The sequence below is a fragment of the Bemisia tabaci genome, chromosome 2 (genome assembly GCF_918797505.1).
Source record: "Bemisia tabaci chromosome 2, PGI_BMITA_v3".
Taxonomy (NCBI): Eukaryota; Metazoa; Arthropoda; class Insecta; order Hemiptera; family Aleyrodidae; genus Bemisia; species Bemisia tabaci.
In genome coordinates this window covers 51,043,601-51,069,800 of record NC_092794.1, presented here as the reverse complement: position 1 = coordinate 51,069,800, position 26,200 = coordinate 51,043,601, and the positions used below count along the sequence as shown (strand labels likewise).

General features: G+C 37.0%; 1 protein-coding gene and 1 long non-coding RNA gene across 4 annotated transcripts in view; one reads left to right on the top strand and one right to left on the bottom strand.

Moving 5' to 3' along the window:
- LOC109039506 (pyruvate dehydrogenase phosphatase regulatory subunit, mitochondrial) overlaps positions 1–13,232 on the top strand; it is a 30,617-nt gene extending 17,385 nt beyond the window's left edge. The window contains exons 8-17 of one of the 3 annotated variants that reach the window (XM_019055003.2): positions 509–705; positions 2,080–2,234; positions 3,849–3,988; positions 6,178–6,207; positions 7,355–7,506; positions 8,226–8,424; positions 9,218–9,340; positions 9,844–9,990; positions 10,568–10,740; positions 12,717–13,232. In XM_019055003.2, the coding sequence (XP_018910548.2) occupies positions 509–705; positions 2,080–2,234; positions 3,849–3,988; positions 6,178–6,207; positions 7,355–7,506; positions 8,226–8,424; positions 9,218–9,340; positions 9,844–9,990; positions 10,568–10,740; positions 12,717–12,999 (1,599 nt within the window). In that variant the 3' untranslated portion in view covers positions 13,000–13,232. Of the gene's footprint in view, positions 1–508; positions 706–2,079; positions 2,235–3,848; positions 3,989–5,356; positions 5,405–6,177; positions 6,208–7,354; positions 7,507–8,225; positions 8,425–9,217; positions 9,341–9,843; positions 9,991–10,567; positions 10,741–12,716 lie in introns of all 3 variants that reach the window. The other 2 variants (XM_019055002.2, XM_019055004.2) reach the window with 2 other exon arrangements.
- The window catches only part of LOC140224119 (uncharacterized), a 643,754-nt gene that overhangs the window by 387,291 nt on the left and 230,263 nt on the right, over positions 1–26,200 (bottom strand). The gene's annotated exons all lie outside the window — the stretch shown is intronic.

Here is a 26,200-nt window from a genome sequence, read left to right as displayed (position 1 = left end):
CTCAGGGTAAATTTGAGTTCATCAAAATTCAAACTACATACTTCTAATATGTGTGTTTTGTAACCCGCAATTTTGGATCTTAAAAGCCCTCATTCTTTACATCCCTTGAAAAAGGAAGAAGGTTACTATCGTTTTCCTTCATTTGTATCAAACTGTGGGCTCAGCAATTATGACCACTGGCGAGTGAATAATATGATTTATATTTTTATAATTTTGAGAATAACGAGTTTTAAGTTTAAAAAAAAAAAAAAAATTTACTCCTAGTTTTGGAATTCTACATGGCGGTAGCCACCAAATTGATAGTTTTTTCTTAGATGACGAATATCTCGATTTTGTTGAAAATTTCATTTATCTCATCCATGTCTTGGCATCTTTAATAAGCAGGTCAAACTACATCAACAAGTATCTATTCTATTCAATTATTTAAAAGAAATGAAATTTATTTTAAAGAAAGGAAAAAAATGTTCCTGTTTCATTCATTTACGGATTTTTCAAAAATATCTTTCAGGTAGATAACTATTTTGTTGCTGTTGGAATGAACGGAAACTCTCTGCAAGGAGCCGGAGGAATCGGAAAAGCGTTAGCTGAATGGATTGTAGAAGGAGAGCCAACTCAAGAATTGCTGAAATTTGATGTGCAGAGGTTTCTTGATCTTCATAACAATAGGAATTATCTTCAACAGAGGATTCAAGAGGTTGTTGGAAGGTACTGTTGTTTTCATGCATCTTTGAATTTTCCCAATCAAGATTACAATGAAGGGAGAAAGATTGATTATACTTGGTAGCTCTTCTATGTATTCACAATGTACCCTGGATTATCAAAACAAATGTGACAGTCGATCAGTTTGGATAATGGAATGAAAAAGTTGTTGAATAATTTCTAAAGAATACTGAATGCATAAACCTTCAATTTGCTTGCTGACCTTATCAAAATGTCAGGACTGTGGATAGTTTAATGAAAAATCAGGATCGTTGATTGTCTCATGTAAACTTTATTTGATTAGAATTATATTCCTGTAAAATATACAAAAAGATAGAAGAAACACATATTTGTCAAGCAGTTAAAATTCTATAAAAAATATTCATCCCATATTAAACGAAACTTTGTATCGGGACGCTTTTCGGCCACTCACTGCCCAGTTATCATCAGTGACTATACTTACTTACTAATGGCGCTACAGCCCAGGGAGGGCTTTGGCCTCCAAGACGACGCATCTCCCCAGGTACCGAGGCTTCGTCTTGGTCTTCGTAGCTAGGGTGTTTTTACGTAATAGGGTTGCTAGCCCTGCACACAACCCTCCTCCCTCCTCCTTTTCCTGGGCTTGGGACCAGCTCGAGAAGAACAACTCGCCTCTAGGCTGAGTTATCAACGACCATACTCAAAGGCTGAAATTAGACCCTCTCTACATTAAATTAAGATTTATTTTTTTTCACGTTTCTCTTTTTAATGGGCTCTCTGTCTTGCATTTTATACTCAATGTCTTACTCTTCACTATTCATAGCATTAAAGAATAGTAAATTGCCACACAAGATTAAAAAAAGAGAAGTATTGTTTTCGCCTTGGTGAAAACATTCATTATGCATAAGCACTTCTGGTGTTGCAGCGGTCAGAGTCTTTATTCCTCTTTTTTTTATCCTTCTTTTTTTATGACTTGTTTTATTTTTTTATCATTACAGTAGCACCTCCTGATAACGATATCTCAAGAAATTTAACAATTTTTTCCATGGATGTTGGGTTTATTTTGAATTTTCCGCACCATAAATTGTGTGTGTTCAATCCAAGGGGTATGAAGAGAATTCTGTTTTCAATATTTTGTTGTTTACATTGATTTTGTTGAGGGGTCTCTGACTTCATATCTTGACTTTGGATGTGTCGGTTTAGCCTGCAACACTTTAAGACAGATCACGACCTATCTGGTTGCGTAAAAGAAGTTTGAAAAATCATAATTCACTATAATTTTGGGTTTTGTTGGTATCGTGGGAAAAAAGGCATGTGCATGGGTGAGCGTACTGAATAAACCTTTATTTGTGATTTTGGTTAAATTTCGTGTGTAAGTATTGGCATCTCTTCCAATTGCAGACACTACTCTATCATGTACCCCAGTCAATCGGAATTTCAGCTCGCTCGAAAACTTCGTTGCTCACCTCTATACAGTGTTCTAGAGAAGAGAGGAGCTGTGTTTGGAATGCGTATGGGATATGAGCGACCTCTGTATTTTGATTCTTCCTACCAACGTAACTATGATTTTTCCTTGACGATTTTGAAGCATGATTGTCCAAAGTGTTGGACAAAATGTGTAGACGACTGTAATCTGATTCAGTCTAACTATGTTTCACCTTGCCAAATTTTCTTCTATGTTTTAATTTTGAACAGGAGACATAAAACAATTATGCCTTGAAATTTTCTGTGAATTTTTCTTTTGTCTCAAAGAATATATGTATTCATGAAGTTAAAAGGAAAATTTCACACAGTTCTCTGGCAAAAAAATCAGGCAACCTGTGATTCAATTCGGCTGATTCTGCTTAAAATCACCCAATTCGTTGCTTGGCTGACAAAAAGGCGTAACTATACTTATAGATGAGCTGGAAAAACATTGTGTTTTATGGACGACAGAGTTCATCGCAAAGTATAGTTACGTCTATATGTCAGAAGGGCGACAAATTATTCACTATCAAGGGAAAATTATCATAAATATCGAGCTACAAGCCAATAATAAAATCAATATAATTCAATTACGTGATGTCACAATGATGTTACAAGAAGCAATTGAGGGATGCATAGAGAGGATGACAGACAGAAATTCACACAAAAAATGGCAAGAGCTTCTAACTGTTATCCTTTATTTTTGTTCAATTGCTTGTTTGTAACATCATCGTACAATCATGTAATTAAATCATATTGATTTCATTATTGGCATGTAGCTTGATGTTTATCATAGTTTTTTTCTTATTTGATAGAATTGCCAGCCATTTTGGCATTCCAGTATATTATTCACCATTAATGGATGAGTCAATGTTATCCTAAGGTATTATAGCTCCTGTATTCTGAGGGTATCTTGAGGCATCATGTCTCGTTGTCTCAGTAGTTCTGTTTGCTTGTGAGTCCCTGGGTGTTTGTTACAAGCAGAAAAACTCCTAATCAAACATATTTTCTCTCTCTCGGTACCGATTCCCTCTGATGAGAAAAATTCATTTCATAAGTCTCAATCTGTTTTAAAAATTACTGAGTGAATTGAAAAGAGAGTTATGATTTCAATATATATTTCTCACAGAATGAACAGTATCTTTTAACCGGTAGCATATCAATAGCTGAAATTGAAAAACATGTATCTTAATGCAACATTTGAATATCATACTTGTAAAGAATACCTGGCCTTTCAAAAGTGCATCTTAATCGTGGGTTTGTGAAGACTACTGCATGTTCTGTTCTCCTTTTCACCAGAATGCAAATGCTGTTTTAATACAACAGAAATTGATGAGATAGCTAATTTTTTCGATTTTCAATTGCCTGGTAATTTGTTTCTTTTCATCCTACGTAAAATGCATGCCCAGAAAAGTTTTTGTTTGCAAGATAATTTTGCTTCATACTGAGATCCTAGATTTTGGATCGATGGATTCTGGAAATAATCATAATAATGCCACTGAAAATTTTCCTCAACATAAAAGGAGATACTTTTCTTTGAAATACTTATTCTATTTGTTGGCCTTGTACTTGTTGAATTTTCCTTTCAGAAGATCCAGCCCCTTATAATCTATCTGTTTGGTGTCATTTTTTTCTTCTTTATTTTCTTCAATAAAAAATGAGCAATCCCATCGCAAAATACTAAGTTATGTGTTTCTTTTCTTCAGCTGGCCAGCCTTTACCCACAATGCCGCCAGGCACTTTCTTCAAGCCAAAGTTCTTCGATTATCTTCTGGAAGAGTATTATGCCTGTCGTGAAGGTGTGGGTGTGATCGATATGTCATCTTTTTCCAAGATTAAAATCAAGGTAAATCAATGGTAGTTTTCTATTATGTTTCTTTTCCCTCTGTGCCCATTGAATATGAACCACTCTTCTTTGCTCCTATCAAAAAATTTTGAAGTGTTTTATTTTTGTTTTACTTTCTTTTAAAAGAGAAAAAAATCTTTAAAATTTGAGTTTCATAGTAGTTAGTATTAACTTTTAAATTCTCTTTCAAATCTACCCAATACCAGTAATGAACACTGTCGGAAGGCTCAAGTTGTGTCAAATGAGGATTATATGAGGCATTAAATTCCCTGTAATGAGCAATGTTCTGGATCTGTAAAGACACTCGCGAAGACTAGTCACTTTTTTTTATATTTGCAGTTAGAGTATAATTATATTACATCATATTTTCAGATCATACGGGTCTTTACAAAATTTTTACTCATTATGTAACAGACAATATCACAAAAATGAACCACTTTAATCAGATAGAAAATTTACCGAAATTGGCTAGGAAAAAGAGATTAAAACGAAGTAAAGAGGCAAGATATTTTGCTGTCATGGTGACCACTCACTATCAAGATTTTAGGAAATGATGGACACTCTGAAAACTTACCGGAGGAGGAACTATACAATCTCTAAAGACACCTTACAGCAACTCATGATAGGACCTTCAAGCACAAGGTTTACATCCCTTCTGTCATAGTAGTAAATTAGGACAGCCATGGTTAAGCTCATAAAGTATTGAATTATGCACTGGTCAAGGATTCATATTTTGGGCTCAGCACAGAATATTTGTTACTACCAAGAAAGGAGAAAAGGAGGGTGGTTTTTTGTTTGGTTAAAGAAGCGGTAGTGTTTGATCTGATTTGGATATTAATGACGCATTTAATACAGAAATTGATAGCTGTTTAAATGCGAAGATCCTGTTTTCATTTCCCTGAATTTTGCCAATTTTTGTTTAGAATGATTTCTTAGGCACATGCAAAGGGGCTATCGTCCTTTGTTTGGCTAAAAATCTGCTGAAATATTTTACTTAACCAATGCACTATATGGTAAGCCAGTTCGACCATGCCAGAAACGGTGACGAATCACCATAAAAAACATTACCAACGTCATAGCCTTGCAAGTTCAGTAATGTCACCTTACATCTTATGTAACATTCAGTATCTGATTGGATTAATTTATAACAATTTTCTAACTAGGCACCATGTGGTTTTCACATTTCATGTTAATCTAATTTTTGTTTTCCTCCCTCTAGTTTCATTTTTTCATATGAAAGGAACTCTTACCAATATAAAGCATCCCTCATTCCCCTTCCGACCACTCTATTATCAACTCTTATTTGAATGGGTTCTATAATCTTTCTGCCTAAACACTCCAGGATTACCAAATAATTTTGTTTTTTAGATGCAAAAGCCCCCAATTGACTCCGGGGACCTACCATGGGAAAATTTAGTAAGTCTCATGTCAACTGTATGCCAACAGATAAGCTTCTGTTTGCTTTGACTGATTTTTACTCAGATTTTTTGAGCTTCAGATCTTGTCCCAATAACGTCTGAATTCGAACTAACCAGTAGATTTCTTAAAGGCTGACCCAAACTTAAATGCCCTCATTATTACTATCCTTGCGTGCTTCTCTTTCCGTTTATATCTTAAAGTTTTTACCCTTGTATCTGTTTCTCAATATGAATGCAGAATGTTTTCATTGTACATAAATATGCATTCTCAGTTGTACAAATAGCTCTAAACAGTAGAAAGTAACTTAAAATACCCAAAGGTATTCCCAAAAACTTTAGTGAAACAGGGAATTTATTGTAGTTGAATCATCTTTGCTGCTGTGCGTTTTTGAAAAAATGTAATAAGTACAAATCATCCTGAAGATTTATCAGCAGAACTTCTTCCAGATTGAATTAAGAAAAAATCGTTCGCCTCCTTCTAATTTTAGTTTTGTATCACCTGAGTATTATCAAAATTAATTCAGATTCCTCATTGATATCCATCGTAGATTCATCCCTAAAAGTCTAATCTGTGGAAAAGAGGAAAAAGAAAGAAAGAAAAAAAATAAAGTCCTAGAAAGGCAGTTTATACATTTTTACTCGTCAACTGAACATTTGTAGTCATTTGTACAAAGTTCCAAAAACTGAATTTCCTATCTCTTCTTTGTGTAAATCTTCGTTTTCAAAGTGAATGCGCCTATACAAAATCATGACCTAAGTTTGTTTTTTCAGTCTGGCTATATTCCGGGCTCGCATATACAGGTACTCCACCTTATGCAGGTCCTATCCTTCATGTAAATTCCTATTTGTATTTTTGGAGACAGCATGATCCATAAAATCAACCAGCTTCCTCTTTTCTCAATTTCTAGTCTATACTTTGCCATGGTTTAGTGATCGTTAGACCGGTCATAAAACTCACCATTACCTCGGTCATTCTGGTTTCGCCTTTCTCTCTTATAATTTTATAAATCTTGTATTCTATTTGCTTCATTTTTGTCGATAATTTTTTGATTTATTTTTTTAGCTGTGTACTAATCCTCGATTGATACACCTAAAAATTATAGATTATATACTTGTAACGCTTTCATTCGTTGCATGTATGCTACTTAGTTCTTAAGAATAGATGCCAATAATTAGTGCCATGATAAGTCAATCTTGCTGGAAAAAAAATTGAGTGTATGTATGACAACCTGAAAAATTTTCAAGGTCAAAAATTGATTTCTATGTACAGTGTTAGCCAATAACTAATTGTATTTTAATGATTTTGCTAAAAATTGTTCCCAAGCCTAGGATTTAGTCTCTCTTTGCAACTTGGACTGATTTTTTGCACCATATAAGTTCTAGAAGTGTATAAAAATGAATTTGTAGAAGCGTAGAAATGATACTCTCCACTATGTAGGTACCAAAAATCCTCTCAAATAATGGAAATTTTAAAGAGATGAACTTCTCCTGCATGATTGTGCTCAACCAGGATTGCTAAGAACTGCTGTGTGCTTCAAGTTGAATTTGAGCAGCCTCACAAATGTTGAAGAAAAGTTTTTTTTTTTTTTCATTTTGAAAGCATGTTTTTTCTTATCACTGTCGCTTTTTCAAAAATTGAAATGTTTACAAAAGGGAGGGGGAGGGGTTGAAGCACCAAGAGCTAGATCTCATTGGAGTCAGGAAATAAGGAAGCGGCGGCTGTACCACTTTCATTCTGTAAAAATTGATTCCAAGCGTTTCTGTTTCTTATTCGACAACACCTTTGGATGTATTCAGTCAATCTGTTCTTGTTGCGAACAATGTACCCTATCCTTTGATTTGTCATGACTGCCTTACATGTGTGTAAAAGAGCTTGTATTTTACTTTTTAATTGAGGTTTTTTCCTCCTTTTTGTTCTCGAATACTGATTGCTTTTATTTTTTCCTAGGCTCAAACTCCAAGGAATGTTGTAGACTGGTTGCAAAGGCTGTGTTCTAATGATGTGAATATCCCAGTTGGAGGTATCGTGCACACCGGTATGCAAAATGAAAGAGGTGGTTACGAGAATGATTGTATTCTTGTTCGAGAAGCAGAAAATAGGTTTGTGTTTGAAGTAAACTGAAAGATTATTTTGTAGAGCTTTTTGGGAATGTTTCCCTCACACACAAAGTAAAGGCTTCAAAGAGGCTCACCGATGGAATTTTTGACTGTCACATTATAGATCATCGGTCTGACAATCTTTGAAGGTAACAGATCTGTTCGGGACATATCATAGATCAGATCTTGAGATTTTTAAGGAACTTCGTGCAGAAATGGCTGAGAAATTAGATTATTATTGTCATTTGAGAACCTCAGTTTGTGTGTGGGACAGGCGTTACAGCAAAATTAATGCACTTATCAATTTTTTTGTTTTTATATTGCCATACATTCATAGAATATATAATTTTCCCTCATTCTCACCAGTTTTCCTATCATTATATTCTTAATAATAATGTAAAAATTGGTCTTGACTATGCTAAGTGGAACAATACGCAAATGAATTAAATTAACAGGAATCATGTGCGTAGGATTTGTGTGCTATCTAATTCCTTTTTTTTATTTAATTTATTTGCAATTACATTTTTTTTTTTTTAGCAAAAATATGCCCAATTGATGTATTATATATTATTATATTCGCTTGGCAATTTATTTTTAAGCACTGGCGCTCTACTAAAATCAAGGAAGCTGTTATGCAGTGGTACATAGTGCTATCATTCACTAATCAATGAAATACATATTTCTCCTTTATTCACTTCTACTTTTATTCTCTTCTTTTAAAGCTTCTTTATGGTGTCTCCAACAAGTCAACAAACTCGTGTCTTTGAGTGGCTCAGAAGACATCTTCCAACTGATCACTCTGTGAGTCTAAATGATGTTACCTCTATGTACACCGTCATTAATGTCGTTGGTCCAAAAGCTCGCCAGCTTCTTTCAGAACTTTCCAATGTTGACATCGATTTACAACCATTTACTTATAAGGTAAGTAAGAAGCCTCTCAATTTACACAATTGATATTAAGAATGGGCAAATTTTAGTTTTACGTTTAGAGTGTTGGTAATTTTGCCAATGTGTGCCAAAAATCATGGTAGTCAATTTAGAATTTGGTCATCAACCTAGTTTTAAGTCGTTCAATTTTCAAGAATTTTACCATGTTACATTTCCCATCAAAGTTTAAGCCCTTCAATTGTAAACAAATTTGATCATTTCCAGACCTTTGACTTGGTACTGATCCAACCCAGTTCAAAGGACATAATTTGGATCAAAGATCAAGGACCATTCAATTGAAAAGAGATTATTCTCAAAAGATGTACATATGTGATTCGAGCTTCAAAATAATCAAGATTTTGTAATATATTTTATTTATTTATCTATTGAACAAGAAGAAAACACTAAGAAACGTGGCCCAAACTCTATTGAATATACATACTTACAAAAAGATATACAGGGTCACTAAGGCCCTCAAAACATATTTTATGAATACAAAAAAGTACACACCCAAAACATGGGTCTGGATCCCATCAGAAACTAAGTAACACCATAGAACCGCTCATAATAAATTAAATAATGAATCACAGAACAAATGCTCTACCTGAGTGTATAGAAAAAAAGAAAAAAGAAATGAACATAAGTAAGTAACATTGAAATTACTAAGCAGAAAGTACTATGCAAATAAAAGAAAGAAAAAAAATAGAACACCAACATTTTACCAGAATTTTAACCATATTCCCTTATGCTGATGCAAAATTAACACGAATTTTCTTCTTCGTTCCAGAAAGTGAACGTTGGCTATGCCTCAGATGTTATGATGATGTCTTTTACTCACACAGGAGAGCCTGGATTTTGTTTATACATTCCCTCTGAATACGCGCTACATGTTTATCAGCAGCTTGCGGCTGTGAGTATCTATTACAACTATCAGTGTAATTATCCATGAAGGAACTACATTAAATTGGGCCCTCAAACATGTTCTTTCCTTGGACAGAGTTTCACTAGATTACACTGGGGTACCCTCAGTTTAGTGTTTGAGGACACTCTTTAAAAAGTCTTGAGATATTTAATTCTGCAAACTTAGAAATGCCCCAATTTTTTCTTTTGTTCCTCCATTATTTCTGGAAAAGTTTGCTTGTAAAATTATTCAGTAAGCTTTAATTAAACCATTTTGTCCACAGATTGTCATGGCGTGTATTTTTTTCTAAGTCAGTGCTCAATATTGACATTTTTGGGCAAATATTTTAGCGATCAGAGCCCCAAACTTTTCAGAAAACTTTCGGTCATTGATCTGCAGGGTTTGTAACCTGTATTTATGTTTTTATGACACCACGGTCCTCATGATTCAATTTTAGGTATTTATTTTTCTCACTGTGTTGAGTTTACCTCTAAGTGTTACTTTTATTTCAGGTGGGTGTAGATTATGGTCTACGTGATGTTGGCACAATCACTCAGCGATGGATGCGGATAGAAAAGTTCATTCCACTTTGGGGTGAAGATTTAAACAGTTTTACGACTCCCTTTGAATGTGGGAGTGGATATCGAGTGAAGCTAGATGTAAGTATAGCACAAACTATCATCATGATTTTTTTTATATTGAAGACAGAGAAGCAATTAGTAAAAGTTTATTACAGTGATTGGCTCTACTTTTCAACTCCCCCTTGCCCCTACTTTAAAAGGGAGAGACGAAACAAAAGTCTCCTTTGTACAGTTATATTTGTATACATTTTATTTTATTTTTTATCGAATGAAAAACATCACATATATCGTCGGTCAAAGTACATAACCACATATCTATGTTTGTAGCAATGCAAACTTCCTTTCGTACATTATTTATTTTTTTGGAAAACTGGCCCACCACTAATAAGACTCGTCAGAGACAGCAAATGACCAAATCATTATGCATTTTGTAAAATATAGACCTTCAATGAGCAAAACGTCATAGAGTCGAGGAAATTTAGCTAGGATGGGCTCAAAAATAGCCCTTATCAATACCTTTCCTCTGGAGAAGTCATCAGAAACATATGATTTTAGTTCTAGTTCTAGTTTTTTTTTTTTTTTTTTTACCTTTATCGGAAAAATTGACTTAAGTTATTTTTGCATGACCTAATTCAATCATCTTTTTTTACGACAGAATGATTATTTCATGGGAAAATTTGCTTTGCAAAAGCAAAAAGAGCAAGGAGTGAAGAAGAGACTTGTCCTTTTCCAGTTGGAAGGTATCGATCCAGATAAAGATGTGTGGGCCTGGGGGAGTGAGCCAATTTATCGAGACTCGGAATTCGTGGGTATCGTCACATCAGCAGGGTAAGAATCTTCTCCTCATCCTACCATCCTTTTTCATGTTGCATGTTTCACTTGCGTACCTGTTCTATTTTCTTTCTCGTATTTTATTCATTTCTATAAAACATTTTAAAATAATTGAAACGTTTTCTACATCTCTATGAACAAGAGTTGGTTTTGCACCGTATATTTTTTTTTTTTTTACTCAAAATTGTATTTCAATCAGCTAATACTCTCAATGCATTGAGTTGTTTTAGTGAATTTTATTGGCACTCATTTCACCGTTATGTAAAATAACTTTTTCTAACCAATTTTCCTGTCAAATTGTACATTTTCTTGATTAACTATGGCCGTCTGGAGCTTTTACTAACTCATCGTTAGGTTATAAATCAAAACTGAAATGTAATTACTACTTGTTACTATCTTGTTACTTTAGCATGCCCGGGCGTGTTTGCAATCCTACGGATAATCTGGTTGTTTTCTTGATCCAGTCATTCCTCTGCTTCTCCTTGTAGTATCACATCAGTACTGATGGGGCTATAATCGTTGTTACATTGCTCGTTAAAAATATACAATTTTACCAAAAAATTGATAAGAAAAAGTTTTTTTACATGACAATGAAACTTTCCGTGCAGTCGTGAAAAAATATATGTTTTATTGTTGGTCCTTGATTAAATTTTTCATGGGAGGGCTTCTGAAATATAAATCCTAGAAAACTGTGAAAAAATACTTTCTAGGGGGAAATATTGTGCGCATGACGAGAAGTTAGAATCCCCCCTTAAGTTAAAGTCCCCTAACCTTAAGTTTGACCACAACTGCTGGCACTTAGTTAGCTGGTAACATAAATTCTTATTATAGATTACTCTGAATTCTAAATTTTAAATATTAATCTTTTTTTTATTTAATTATATTTTTTCATATGTTTAACATAGTTCTCAATTTTAAAACTAAAATAAAATTCAGTAAAGAAGTTAGTGGTTATCAACCTTGTTAATATAGGAAAATAGATCTTTATTTTAAAATTATATATATATATGAGTCGCTTTTATAGCGCTCTTTGGCGCTGTGCGACGCCTAATCGCCACAAAGCTCGGTCTTCCCACAGGTCATCAGGGAGTTGACAATCTCTTATCTCATTTAACACCCCCTGTCGCCAACCTCTCACTGGGCGTCCCCTACGTCTCCTCCCAGGAGGTACCCAATCAAGCATCTTTTTTGGCAGCCTCTCTTCCGTCATCCTATTGACATGACCATACCAAACAAGTTGTTTGGTCATGACGTCGAACACGATGTCATTTTCGACTTCCATTATCTGACGCACCCTATCATTACGGACCCGATCTCTCCTAGAAATTCCTGCTGACCTTCTCCAGAAATCCATCTCCATTGCTCTTAGCATATCCTGTGTCCGTTTCTTCAGCTGCCAAACTTCACATCCGTATGTTAATATACTTTTGACTACAGCGTTGTAAATCCTCCTCTTGTTATCTTTGGAAATCCGCTGATCCCAGAGGATTCCATTTAACATCGCTATAGCCTTCCTTGCTAAGGTGTTCCTTTCCCTGATAGCTTGATCCGTCCTTCCATCCTGGGTCAACCGCACTCCCAAGTACTTAAAGTGCTCGCAGCCTTTGATCTGCTGCCCATCCTCCAACTCAATGCTTTGCTGATCACCGCCAAAAGTCATCTTCTCAGATTTGGATATGCTGACTTCCAGACCCCACTTCCGATACTCTTATTTTAAAATTAACTTTATTAATTCTGATAAGTAATTTGATGAAATAAATTATAGTTCAAATTTTTTAAAATTTTTAATCTCGATGACTATCAAAAGGATTGTCTCAGCCTCACTAGCTCTTAATATTTTTGTACTTAAAAGAAATCTAAATGTTTATGCTTAGAAGGAGCCTTGTAGCTCTCTTAATAGTGAATGAAACATCAGCAACATTTTCTCATTAAGTTGCCCTCTCACTAAGTCTTTGTATGTATTTGATGAAAAGGTTTGGATTCACCCTCGGAAAACTAGTTTGCATGGGATACATAAGACGTCCAGGACAAAGTCGACGTCACGAGCGGTTGGATGGGCATCACAACGATCAAATCGTCACCAACCAGTTCATCATGTCAACCTCCGCGCGGTATGAAATCGACATAGCTGGGCAGCGCGTCTTGGCCAAACCGCAAATTTACGCACCAAAAGCGACATCAATAAATCCATCTTCTGCAGGGCTCGAAACTCCTTACGTACCAAAAGTGGTTATCTCCCACTCTAATAATCCATGATGCTCTCTGTTTTAATGTGTTGATTTTTAAAGAATCTGTTTTTAATTTTACGTGACCGGTGCAATCGATTAGAAATTTTTGTTACTCTGTTAAGTTTCAATATTTTGACCAAGAATGCAAAGCATTGGTTTACGGATTGGCAGTACAAGGTACTGCAAGTTTTTTTTTTTTTAGCCTCTGTTGAAAATTCAAGACATCTTATTGAAAATAAATTGTTTTTATGAAATTGTCAATCGGTGCTAAATGTCTCTTCTCATGACTTCTTTCCAGTTTTGCTCCTTGGAAAGTCGCCATCCGTCATCTCTGAATCTAAATGATAGAATAAGTAGTCAAAATTTTCTGCCAGTACATCCGGGAATAAGCTAGAAATGCTGATGAAACTTGCTGTTAAAATGAGGAGCTAGGTAGAGAATCAGTGTAAAAGTGGCAGTGCTGTTTTTCTCAATGTCTTTTTTTTTCCATTGGACATGTATGTATCCAAGTGTTATGGCACAAAATTTCAATTTTTAAGAAGATGTAGGATTTTTGGTGGGGAATTTAACCCTAGGGTAATATCACTTTAAAACTCTAACTATAGTTTTCTCAAATAGCCATTTTGCCACCCTTGTCGTTACTCCTTAACATCTCAACAATCAACTCGACTCTGTCTCAAATTTGTTTTCAAGCCCAGAGAAAAATCTAGTTTTTCTCCCGGAGAATCAGGGAAAAATTAATGGATATCAATGAAAATACCGAAATAATTTTGAAAAATGCAATAAAATTGGTTGAATCTTTCAGTCCGCAATATATGTATGTATGAATGTACCATATCGACGGTGAAAGTCGGCAATCACATAACTCGTTTGCGGTGTCTGAAAATCTCCGCCTCTACGTCATTTTTTTAAAGGAGAACAAATTGATATTATTTTTTGAAGTTTTTGCAGAATTTTCTTCGCATTGAGAAGAAAAATCATGACAGTTTTAAAGAATTGCCGTTGAGTAGTTTTCTATTTGAAAAATAAAGTATGACAGGAAGTCTGCGACGTCGCAAACCGAGTTAAGTGATTGCCGACTTTCACCGTCGATATGTGAGAAAGGTAGGCAATTGGTAGCAAAACAATAAGTAAATAAATAATAAATTGCGACTCATTACAATTTTATTATAACAAAATAAAAGGAGCATCTTCAACCAATAGAGAACAGACAACATACACAACACTATGATAGAATAGGAAGAGTTTTACCATGTAAGAAATCGCAATTCATTGCATTTGTGCCATCTGAGAGGATTTGCATCAGGGATTTGCTTTTAAAAATTAAAGAAAATCAGGATTTTATCAGGTGATAAGTAAGTTGAAGAATTCCAAACATAATGCACTTATAAAAAGAGCCTGTCAAGGGAAGGGGCTGCTTTTTGTGCTTCTTTCTGGAGAACCCAGGATCCTTCTTTTGATGAGACTATTCTCCATCAGTGAAAGTTTTAGTTTAGGTTCAAAGCTCGGTTTTGTAATACAGCGTTGCAAAGTTTACATTTTTTACAATTGAAAAATGTTGATATTTCGTAGTTCCCTGGCTTTTTATTTTCTAAGGCACAGTATCATCAGCATCAGTTGCCTCAGAAAATAAAAAGGGACCAACTTAGGTTGTTTTTTCAACTGATGAACTTCAAAATATTATCATTTTTCAAAGGCAAAAAGTTTAAATTTTGTATTGCTAAAAGTAGCTTTGAACTCAAGCTAAAACTGTCTGTGAAGACTTTTTTCAGAGTAAGGTTTCGTTTAGGACACACTCAAACAAATTCGCCGAGTTCCCTGAAAAAGGGCACGGATATGAGGCTTTGACAGGCTCTTCCAATGAGAAGAGCCCCTTCAATTAGTGAATAGACCACACACACAACAATCCGATACATACCTACTACGAAGAGTTTTCTACGCGATCGCAATTTATGACCTATCTGATATTACTGAGTATTTCGACGGTGCAAGTCCGCAACCACATAATATCTCGGTTTGCGACGTCGCAGACTTCCTGTCATTCTTTATCTTTTAAATGAATAACTACTCAACGATAATTCTTAAAAACTGGCGTGATCTCTCTTCTCAGTGCCAAGATTTGACTGCAAGGAATGATTTCGATTTGTTCTCCTTTAAAAAAATAAAGTAGGAGCGGAGATTTTCAAACGCCGCCAACGAGATACGTGGTTGCGGACTTACGCCGTCGATTTGCCCGTAAAATTAAAGAAAATTTAGGAATTATCGAGTAATATGACAACCCACAGGGGTACAATGGACTAAATTTTTAGGGTCAAAATGAAAAGTTCTCCGATCGAGCCAAAACCAAGCTAGTCCGCTTGGAAATGACCCGCTGAGTCGGATTTTCTGGTCGGAAAAGCTCCACGAGTCCGCGGTACCGACAAAAACGCACTTTTGCAACAGGGCCAGAAACACTCGTTTTCGCCGCCGTTTCTCGGCTTAGGGAGCTCCGGCGAGACCGGCAACTTTCATTTTTTGAGAAAGGGCTCCGTCCCCCACCCCCAGGGGGTCAGTATTCTGGACACGGATGGGCCGACCTTGGACTTCCTGGTGTCGATGTAAGTTAAAAAGCTGCGCACTTTCTGATTTCAATTAAATAATTACACAATTCTGACACAAACCTTGACTCTTGAAGCACGGACGGCCCCTATACCTCCCAAAGGGAGTCGGGGGACTCAGGGACCAAGAAGTTCAGATTCCTTAGGCGATTCCCCATTCGTCCCCCCGGTCCTGGACCTCGCATGACCCAAATCAACCAAAAAAAACCCCTGGTACGGTAGGTCTAGGCCTATAGTAAAGTGAAAATATTTCAATCAAATCGGAGAGAGTTAAACGAGTTCTATTTGAAGTCCTTTTGAGATGAGGTGTATTCACTTTAAATACTGAAATATGGCAAAAATGTTAGCTATCTCTCTCTTATTAGATGTATAATACATAACCTCTAATTGTGCATATGAGTGTATTTCTTGTGATAACCATAGAAAATAAATGGTGAGAAGTGAAGCAACATCTGCATAATTGAAGCCTCTTCTCATTGGTCACACCCGTAACGTGTCATACACCCGTTACGCATTTTTGTCCATCAATCGTTGAAATAAAAATTTGGAAAAAATACTCCGAAGCCGTACTTAGCTTGAATACGTATGGAAAAAAGTTGCATCTCAAAATGACATGAATTAAAATAGTTACATTAAAGAACCCATGTTTTGCGTAACGGGTGTGACAGCCAGTACACTAAGTTTTGAAAGTTACATATAATATACAGTAATTACTTTTAAAAATTGAAACTTTGCAGGAGCACATTGAATCAGTTTCTTGACAACTGCAAACATATCCTGAAACTTGCTTTTGGCGGGAACACCAGAAAACATTGCTACCAAACTGTCACTCTTTTTACAGTAGGATGAAGCTAAGCAACGGAGTTACAAAACACGTAAAATTTGCGAGAAAAAAAACAAAACGGAGATAAACCCCATATATTTCCAAAAACTAGGAGTTTTAAGGAGTCCAAAAATAAATATCGTTGGGTCATTTGGAGGGGGGAAAAAAATACCCCCCGGACTACCTAGGCGTGGAATGACCCTTTAGTCGATTTTCGGGGGAAAATCAACAACACTAGATCAGGGTTGCCGACAAGCCAGTCGCACCAACGTAAATTTTCCACTAAAACGAACTCAAACTCGGTGAATTTTCACACGGAAGTCGACAACAGCGGAAGTGAAACATTCCTCTATGGCGTCGTGAACGGGGGCTTATGGTTTTTTTTCTCTTTTTTCACGCTGCTCGATGGCGGTGGGAGAGGCGTAAACATGAGCAGAAAATTCTATTATAGCATAATGTCGGGTCGGAGGATGAGCGGAAGTTGATTTCCGGAAGTTGTACGCTCGTATCGCCGCGCAGCTCCAGCGTTTCCGCCTCTTAATGAACTGGATGAGGCAGTCGGATTGACATTTCGTCGCCCTTCCCAACCAAACAGCGTAAGCGCCAATCGATATGAGCCTCGCTGTCTGCATACAGGGTGATCCAAGGTCAAGGTGGATCTTTAGCTTTTGCGCAATGCCCTCTGGGCAATACGATCTAGAGTACCCTTAAGCTCGATTCACACTATCAAACTTTTCATCCGACATATAGTTGAACGAAAAGTTGGACGCAAAAAACTTTGCCACCAGTTGCAGTAAAAAAAAAAATCTCGGTGTATTTACTAAGAGAAGGGCAAAATTACCAAGAACTCAGGGTTCTATTTGATCCCAGTTTTTTCTTGGTAAAGTTATCATTTATGGAATTGGTAAACTTACCGAGAAATCTCGGTAAAATTTTTGAACTTTCTCGGTATTTTTACTGGACCTTGGTAAAAACGCCAATATTTTTTATCGGCTGTGGTAGAATTACTGAGATAAAATGGCAAAGTTACCGGGAATTGATTACCAATTAAAGTGGTATTCTTACCTGGAAAAAACAGTAAAAATACCGGTTTTTAGGTAAGCTTACCAGTCTGTCTTGGTAAAATTACCAATAATTGGTAAAAAAAGTGAGATGGCAAAGGTACCAACGGACCTTGGTAAAAACGCCGATAATTTTTTTTCAGTGCGTCAGTATCACACTATCCAACTTTTCATTCGACAAATTGCTAGTTGCATCCAAGAGTTGGATGACTAGTTTGACAGTGTGAATTTGGCTTAATAGGTACCCTAGGGTGCGTCAAAAAAAATGAAAGTCTGAAATGTTCCGCTCCCCAGGCGGCAATCGATGACGTTTGGTAAAAAAACATGTTTGCCAAAATTTGGGCCAATTTCAACCATTTTAAATGGTGCCAAAGGTCAATTTTGTGATGAAATTATGATATTTTGGTTTAGACCTCGATTTCGTACAAAAAACTCGATTTTACGCTGAAATCGTGCGTTTACGAGAAAAATGCCAAAGAACTCGACTTGTAGAGGATGAAATTTTACACTAGGGGGACGTCTTTGTAACCGATAAAAATCAAATTGAACTAGAAAAACTCAACTCGGTATTTATTTTTTTGGTCCTCAGAATTTCCGAGGTCTTACAAAGTAGAGGTTTAAAAGACTAATTTTTCACGAAAATTAGTCGAAAGAGGGTATAAATGAACTGTAGGCAAGTGTTGAGGATGCAAATGTCATCAGAACTTCCTCAGTTTCAAAAAAAGTTCCAACAATTTTGCACAATCCTCCAAAAAGTGTACGGCTCGAGAAGCAGGATCGTGCTATAATAGTAAGGGGAAAGTGCGGTTTGACCGGGAAAAATTGCGTAACAAACTTTCCCTATGTAATCGTCATCAGTAGGTCCCCCTGAACAACTTCCTAAAAGTTAAAAATGGCCCGACCCCGGAACACCCCTCAAAAAAGTTAAAATTGAAAATGGCGGCCGTAATAAGAGGGTCCGGGAAATCGGTATTTTAAAATGCTCATTCTGTCTCATCATGTTAGGTATCATTTCCTATGTAATTTTGGTCGTAAATTTCATTAAGGAATTCCACAAGGTCCTCCGGCCAAAGAACGCGCTCCAAATCGAAGATGGCGGCCAAATGTGAAAGGCAGGAGGTTGCATTTTCTTAAATATTCACCGAAGGAACAAGGAAAGTGAAGTGTCTTTATTTTCATGTATTTATGGCCAAGAAACTTACATTTGATGTTATAAACGTATTTAATAAAGGACATTAAAGGAAACATACGACTACCGAGAGAAACGTAAGCTCAGAAGGGGCCTTGCGGAATTCATTTATGAAATCTACGACCAAAATTACATAGGAAATGATACCTAACATGATGAGACAGAATGAGCATTTTAAAATACCGATTTCCCGGACCCTCTTATTACGGCCGCCATTTTCAATTTTAACTTTTTTGAGGGGTGTTCCGGGGTCGGGCCATTTTTAACTTTTAGGAAGTTGTTCAGGGGGACCTACTGATGACGATTACATAGGGAAAGTTTGTTACGCAATTTTTCCCGGTCAAACCGCACTTTCCCCTTACTATTATAGCACGATCCTGCTTCTCGAGCCGTACACTTTTTGGAGGATTGTGCAAAATTGTTGGAACTTTTTTTGAAACTGAGGAAGTTCTGATGACATTTGCATCCTCAACACTTGCCTACAGTTCATTTATACCCTCTTTCGACTAATTTTCGTGAAAAATTAGTCTTTTAAACCTCTACTTTGTAAGACCTCGGAAATTCTGAGGACCAAAAAAATAAATACCGAGTTGAGTTTTTCTAGTTCAATTTGATTTTTATCGGTTACAAAGACGTCCCCCTAGTGTAAAATTTCATCCTCTACAAGTCGAGTTCTTTGGCATTTTTCTCGTAAACGCACGATTTCAGCGTAAAATCGAGTTTTTTGTACGAAATCGAGGTCTAAACCAAAATATCATAATTTCATCACAAAATTGACCTTTGGCACCATTTAAAATGGTTGAAATTGGCCCAAATTTTGGCAAACATGTTTTTTTACCAAACGTCATCGATTGCCGCCTGGGGAGCGGAACATTTCAGACTTTCATTTTTTTTGACGCACCCTAAGGTACCCCTATCGGAACATTATGCTGCTTTGCCCTTTCGGCCATAGTATCCCAAGCGCCGTGTGGCGTTTAAAAATGTTCGCCGCCATTTTATTTTTTCACAGAGAAATTGTTGGTTGAATGTATTTGAAAATTTCATCGAATTTTATCGAAAAGAATTTTTTTTTTTTAAAGAAAAGTCAGTGAAATTTGCAAACAGATTCAACCAACAATTTCTCTGTAAAAAAATAGAATGGCGGCGGAAATTTTTAAACGTCGCATGGCGCTTGCGATACTTTGGCCGGAGGGTGACGATTTCGGCAGTAGAATACAGTTTATTTTCAAAATCATTTTTGATGGGTTAGTATCCCTTGAGAGTCCTGGCAAATTAATTATTTCTCCTGCATTTTGGCAAGGTAATACACCAAATGAAAATAGGTATGCACCCATAATTTGATACCATGGTATCAATCGAATCGAAAACTATGTCCAAAGTGGGGTTTAGAGCGGAAGGGGGTCTTAGACTTAAAAAACGTCAAAAATATGGGTTTTAAACGTATAAAGCTGGTATTTTGCGAACACCCGAAACTCTGTTTTTAACTGAAATTTCGAGTTTTTTTGTCACTAAAGAGTTCAGCGTAAGAAATCATACACTGAAAAAAAACACATTGGATCTAGAGTCCAGACTCTTAAAAACATCGACAAGAAGAAGGTACTCTTGATTCAATCGGATTTAAAATCAAGAACCAAGCCTCTTAATTTGAGCGGATTTCCTTTTGATTTATATGTAAGCTTAAATCTGATTGAATTAAGAGTCCTTTTTCTTGTCTATGTTTTAGATCCGATGTGGTTTTTTTTCCAGTGTATATGCATATGTACCAATTTTCATCAGATTCGACGCATTAACGTTGAGTAAATGCAGGCAAGACAACTTGTTTGCTAGAACTATGGGGGAGGGGCTGCAGCCTTCTTTGAAAGCACTTTCGGTGAAACAACTTTGAAAGAAAAAAGGTCTTGTTTTGACTTAAAGAACTCACCGCTGCAGTCTGGCGGTTTCACCTTGGATCACCCTGTAGTTGCGTAGTCCGCGCGGGAATCGAGTTACGCTCTTTTGCCGATCGAATGGAGCTTTAGGTACTTAGGGGATCGGAGCTCAGCGACCCTTTCTTCGGGTCGCGGTGTTTATTGCGAATTCGAGAGCGAAATCTTTTGAAGGTAAACGTTTATCGATTGGGCCGCCAATTGCCACCCTCTCCAAGATGCGAGAATTAATAAGAGGGCCTTACCCTCGTATCCCGTCTGTCTTATTCCATCGACGGATTGCACGTGGGTACCTTTGATAGCGAGGTCTCAACTTACCCGCCCATGAGATTCACATACATGCATCAACTTTTGCGGCAGAGCCGTTGGCAGGATTTACGGACGTTACTTTACCGTGAACATCTGAAGGCGAACTTTCAGTGAACGATTTCAACCAAAATTACGGAAGGATCTAATTTTTTTCCTGCATGAGATGCGTTGATCACATGGACTACATTTTGCCATTATGAACTTTACTTTCTGGCCCTCGCGTAATAACTCTTATTTGCGTAGGGAAACTAATGGTGTGTATATTGTTTTTACAATGAGGCAGAATTTAAAGCTCCTAATTGCAAAATGTAGTCTAGATTGTACTACTCTCATGTGATAGAAAGTTTAAGTGAGAGAATTGCAATGGTTTTATTTTCTGATCACCCAAACATTTGAATAGGGACTTGGGGTTCTCCTCAAAAATCTTCATAGTTAGTACTGGAAAATGAATGATACATATTCAAACTTCAAAAGTTCGGCTCTTCTCCCGAAGATCATCGCCCTCCCAGAGGTTCAGCGCATTTATTAATATGAACACGTATCCGACCCAAGTACAAATAATTCGTTCGGGAGTGGTCGAGAGCTAGTTTTCCAATACTTGCGTAAATTAGAATAAATAATAATAAATGAGAATAAATAAAAAATAAGTGGTCCTTTCTCCTTCACGAGTGTGTTCCACGTTTTCAAACCCACAAAAATTCGATAAGGCAACACCTATTCCGGCCAAAGTATATCAAAAGCGCCATGCTAAGTTTAAAAATTTCCGCCGCCACTCCATTTTTTTCAGAGAAATTGTCAGTTGAATCTGTTTGAAACTTTCACTGAATTTTGTCGACAGCACAAAAAAAAAGTCAATGAAACCTTCGGATAGCTTCGTTGAACGATTTCTCCGTAAAAAATAAGATCGCAGCGGAAATTTTCGAGCGTCATATGGCGCTTGTGATACTTTGGCCGGAAGGTGACGATGTTTCATAGAACTTCGATTCGCATCCTGTCTAACGCTGAAAAAAAATCTTGGTGAATTTACTAAGAAAAGGGTAAAATTACCAAGAATTCAGGGTTCTATTTGATCCCAGTTTTTTCTTGGTAAAATTACCATTTATGGAATTGGTAATTTTACCGAGAAATCTCGATAATTTTACTGGACCCCGGTAAAAACGCCAATATTTTATATCGACTGTGGTAGAATTACCGAGATAAAATGGCAAAGTTACCAGGAATTGATTACCAATAAAAGTGGTGTATTCTTACCTGAGAAAAACAGTAAAAATGCCAGTTTTTAGGTAAGCTTACCAGTCTGTCTTGGTAAAATTACCAATAATTGGTAAACAAAGTGAGATGGTAAAGTTACCAACGGACCGTGGTAAAAACGCAGAGAATTTTTTTTCAGTGAATGGTCTGCGGTAGCTAGAAAAGCTCAGGATTCTCCTGACAATTGACCTTTTTGAGATATCAGGCTCCTTTTTTAATTGCGAAAAGTTCTAGCGTCGAGGGCCGCGCGTCCAGTGACATTCACCTATTATTTTGTGACCAATGGTATGGAAGAGTGGTTCAAAAATCGAGGGCGCGCCTATAATCCCTTCACCCTGATGGGTCAGTGTTAATTCAACCGCTCAAATTTTCCTTTGCGAGCTTCCCATCACGGAGCGCCCCCTCGCCCCCAACTTTCCCGGCGTAGCCAGACTGAGCGAATATTTCAAAATTGTTCCGCAAGAACCAGCAGAAAATAAGCAACACTTTATGGGCGCAGAATGCAATAGCGCCGTTGCAGGTTCATGATTATCGCGTCAAAGGCCTCTAGTGCATCGAGTTTTCTTCCATGGTTTCGCCTTGTTCTCCTCGTTTGGTCACTTTTCTCTTGGTCCTATGGTCTTTTTCTTTTTTTTACCTGTTTTTGCTTTTTCTCTTAAGAGGAGAGTTGTGAAATAAACTGATTGTGGTTTCCGTGTTAACCTAGAACCAGGGGCGACGATCTTACGGACGCAGAATGCCTTAATGGCCTAAAAATAATGCACCTAACGACGTGGCGTACTTGAAAAAGGACCCGGGAGAGCTGCATTATGAACTGTAGCTTTTTGTGACTGAAATTTTAAGAGGAAACAGAATTGATGCGACAATTGGACGTATCTCTACTAAACAGACCTATGTGCAAGTGAGAAATATGGGGTGTGCTCAAAGACATAAAGACGGAGTGCTCGTATCTAAAAGCACGGGGGAAAAATGAAGCCTGGTTGGGCGCTGGGTGCTTGTGTGAGTGTGTAAATGAGCGCGGGAATCCATGGCGGCAAACAGAAATTTGATTTGAACTTGTCCTCTTGATTTTTCCACATTTCTTCTTTTAAACGTGTTTTAAATGCCTGAAACGATTATATTAAGAAAGTTGGGACTGCGTCCTAATATAATACACCTACTTTTGCTCGGTAATAGGCAGTAATCTCAGATAAAGTTAGTTTTTCTTTTGCTCATGGTGGTTCTGCCGGTTCAAACAGGCCGTTACAGTCCTAGATAACCGTTACTCCCAAATGAAATTAATCGGTCGACGACGGACTAAAACTAACCTAAAGTTAAACAAATATGAGTGGGTAAGTGAATTTGGGCAAAAATCAACCTAGAATACTTTGTTTCCGCAATTTTATTTAGTTCCCGCCCTACATTTGAATTTCAAACTTGTCCCGATTTCGCCGCCAATCCTCTAGCCAATAGTAGAGGTGATTGAAAAGAAGCTTCATTTTTTGCTTTTAGCGCTCCGTCCTTATGTCTTTGGGTGTGCTCGTTAGTTCTCTTTGCGTAAGAGTGAATGAGAATAACAAAGCGCCAGTGACGTCAGCGACAACGAAGGAGCGCCGGCACGACGGGGAGGTCGCTAGAGTGAGCCCTTAACTCGTGAGCCCTGTCCACAAGGCTCTCTTGCCATGCCCGCGGCTCATGACTCCCGCATTCAGTTGCCACATAGGTCTCTTTGATAGAATGTAATATCCCGCTTTTCCAATTCTTCAAAAGGAATCACGTCCACTTTTACATTGCTTCTTATGCAGCTTCGACGAGCATACCCCATATTTCTCACCTCCACATAGGTCTGTTTGGTAGAAATACGTCCAATTAAGTTAAGGGAATGAGGGTTACGCACAGTTATACGTCTTTAATTTTCGAGGTAGGCCAACAAACATCATCCGTTCTACTTGCGAAGCTATGTCGTGAGTTGTCTACAAATCTCGTCTCGCAGTCAATATTGGACGTATTTGCTAAAAGGAATCATGTGAATGAGGTTTGTGTGCAACATCGTTCCTTTTAGCACAAATATACGTCAAATTATGCCAATTTTTAAAAAAATTAATCGAATTTTTTGAAAAACAGTAAAAGTTGTATCAAAACTTTTAAGACTTTTTTGAAAAACTCACGCTTTCACCAACGCTTAACAAATTAGTGAAAGCGTGAGTTTTTCAAAAAAGTCTTAAAAGTTTTAAATTAGCCAAATTCGAACCCGAGGATTTCAAACTCAGATTTGCTTCTCTCCCCTAGTGTTGTTTTCTCCGATAGTTGATAGAAACAATTTAACTGAGGAAATAGAGACGTACAAGATAACAGTGACAACGTATGCAGTACAAGATAAAATATTCAATGATTTTGACAATGTTTAAGGTACCTAGTTAGAGCTTTAAAAGAGGTACTCCCTGAAAAGCCAGTTTTACAATTTAAACTTGAAAAGCATTTGTGGACTTCTCTGGAACACATATAGTAAAGTCAGAACACTCATATCCAAAATTAATTAAGGAATAATTTATTCCCCACTACTTTAAAACTTCGTTTACTAATTGTCTCTTTTTTTTAAAGTGTATTACTTAATGTAAAATTAAGTCTTCAAAATCTTAAGCTAGTACAAGTACATGTTACACCGTAACGTCTAATCTACAATGTCTATTATGCATCCAATCACATCAATACATCACATTCACATTGTAATTTCTTCCCCTCTGCTTCTATTGGGCAAAAAATTCTCATGCCGCTGAGGTTCTAGTTCAAAATCGGATCAAATGTTACACAATTGAGGGGCTTGGAGGACAAGGCGCATAAGTGCAATTTTTGATAAAAATGTGATACCTATCAATGATTTCAAGTGAAAATAGCCCTAGTAATGCATATTCTGTGAAAAATTTGCTCCCAAATTCCAAATCTTAAGCATTAAAATATCAGTTCGAACTTCTTTTTCGGCCATAAGGATCCGTGTAATTTCGAAACTTCAAACACGTATTCCTCGAAGTAGCAAAAACTGCTCTTATGCACCTTGTCCTGCAAGCCCCTCGATTATGATACGTTTTTTTTTTTACATTTTTTTAAAATAAATCAAAATCGATTGATTAAAATGGAAGAGAGTGCAATTTTTATCCATGGTGATTTTTCCAAGGCGTGTATAGGTGATTTTCCAACGAATCCAGGTGAAGTCTTCCTTACAGAATAGGCAGACCGTCGTTGTTTTTGGTGGAATTGACTCAACAGTAGACGAGTTTTCGGCGACAACGAACCTGCGTTTAAAAATAACGGCTCGTTCGTCGCAAAACCCGCGTCTCGTGAGCTATCGGCGAATACTTTCCAAGTCCGGCCTTCCCTCCGCTCCCATTGGCTCCTGCCTCATCTTCTCGGCTCCCGCTCGCGTATGCTGTCGCTCTGATTGGTTCCGGAAATTAAGAATGGGTCCGTCTGTCCTCAGAGTACCTTTCCCAGTCAGTACACTGGCTTACAGCAAGTTTAATACAAGATCGCAGTCTTGGCACCAGCTTGCACTTCCGTGCAATCTCGCTGCAAGATTGCAAATGGGGAATCTTTCAGTCATTTTTTATTCTTTGTGTGTAGCTTTGTCTATCAATTTTAATAATCAGTCCGCTGATCGTGGGAGTAATAGGAAGTTCTTAGTATCAGAAACTGAAACTCGACATAGTTTATCTCAAACAGGTTTTTTTGTTATACTGAACAGTTCGTGTTCCATATTAAACTAGATTTTCTCATTTTGCTTGACTTTATTGCATAAAATACAATCGAAAACTATACCCATAATATGTGTCATTCCATATAACATAACATATATTTCTGTATCGACGGTGTAAGTCGGTAATCACATAACTCGTGGCGGTGTCTGAAAATCTCCGCCTCTATGTTATTTTTGAAAAGAGAACACACTGACACCATTTCTTGAGGTTTTTGCAGAATTTTCCCCGCACAGAAAAGAAATATCACGGCAGTTTTAAAGAATTGCCGTTGAGTTGTTTTCCGTTTAAAACTTAAAGTATGACAGGAAGTCTGCAACGTCGCCAACCGAGTTATGTGATTGCC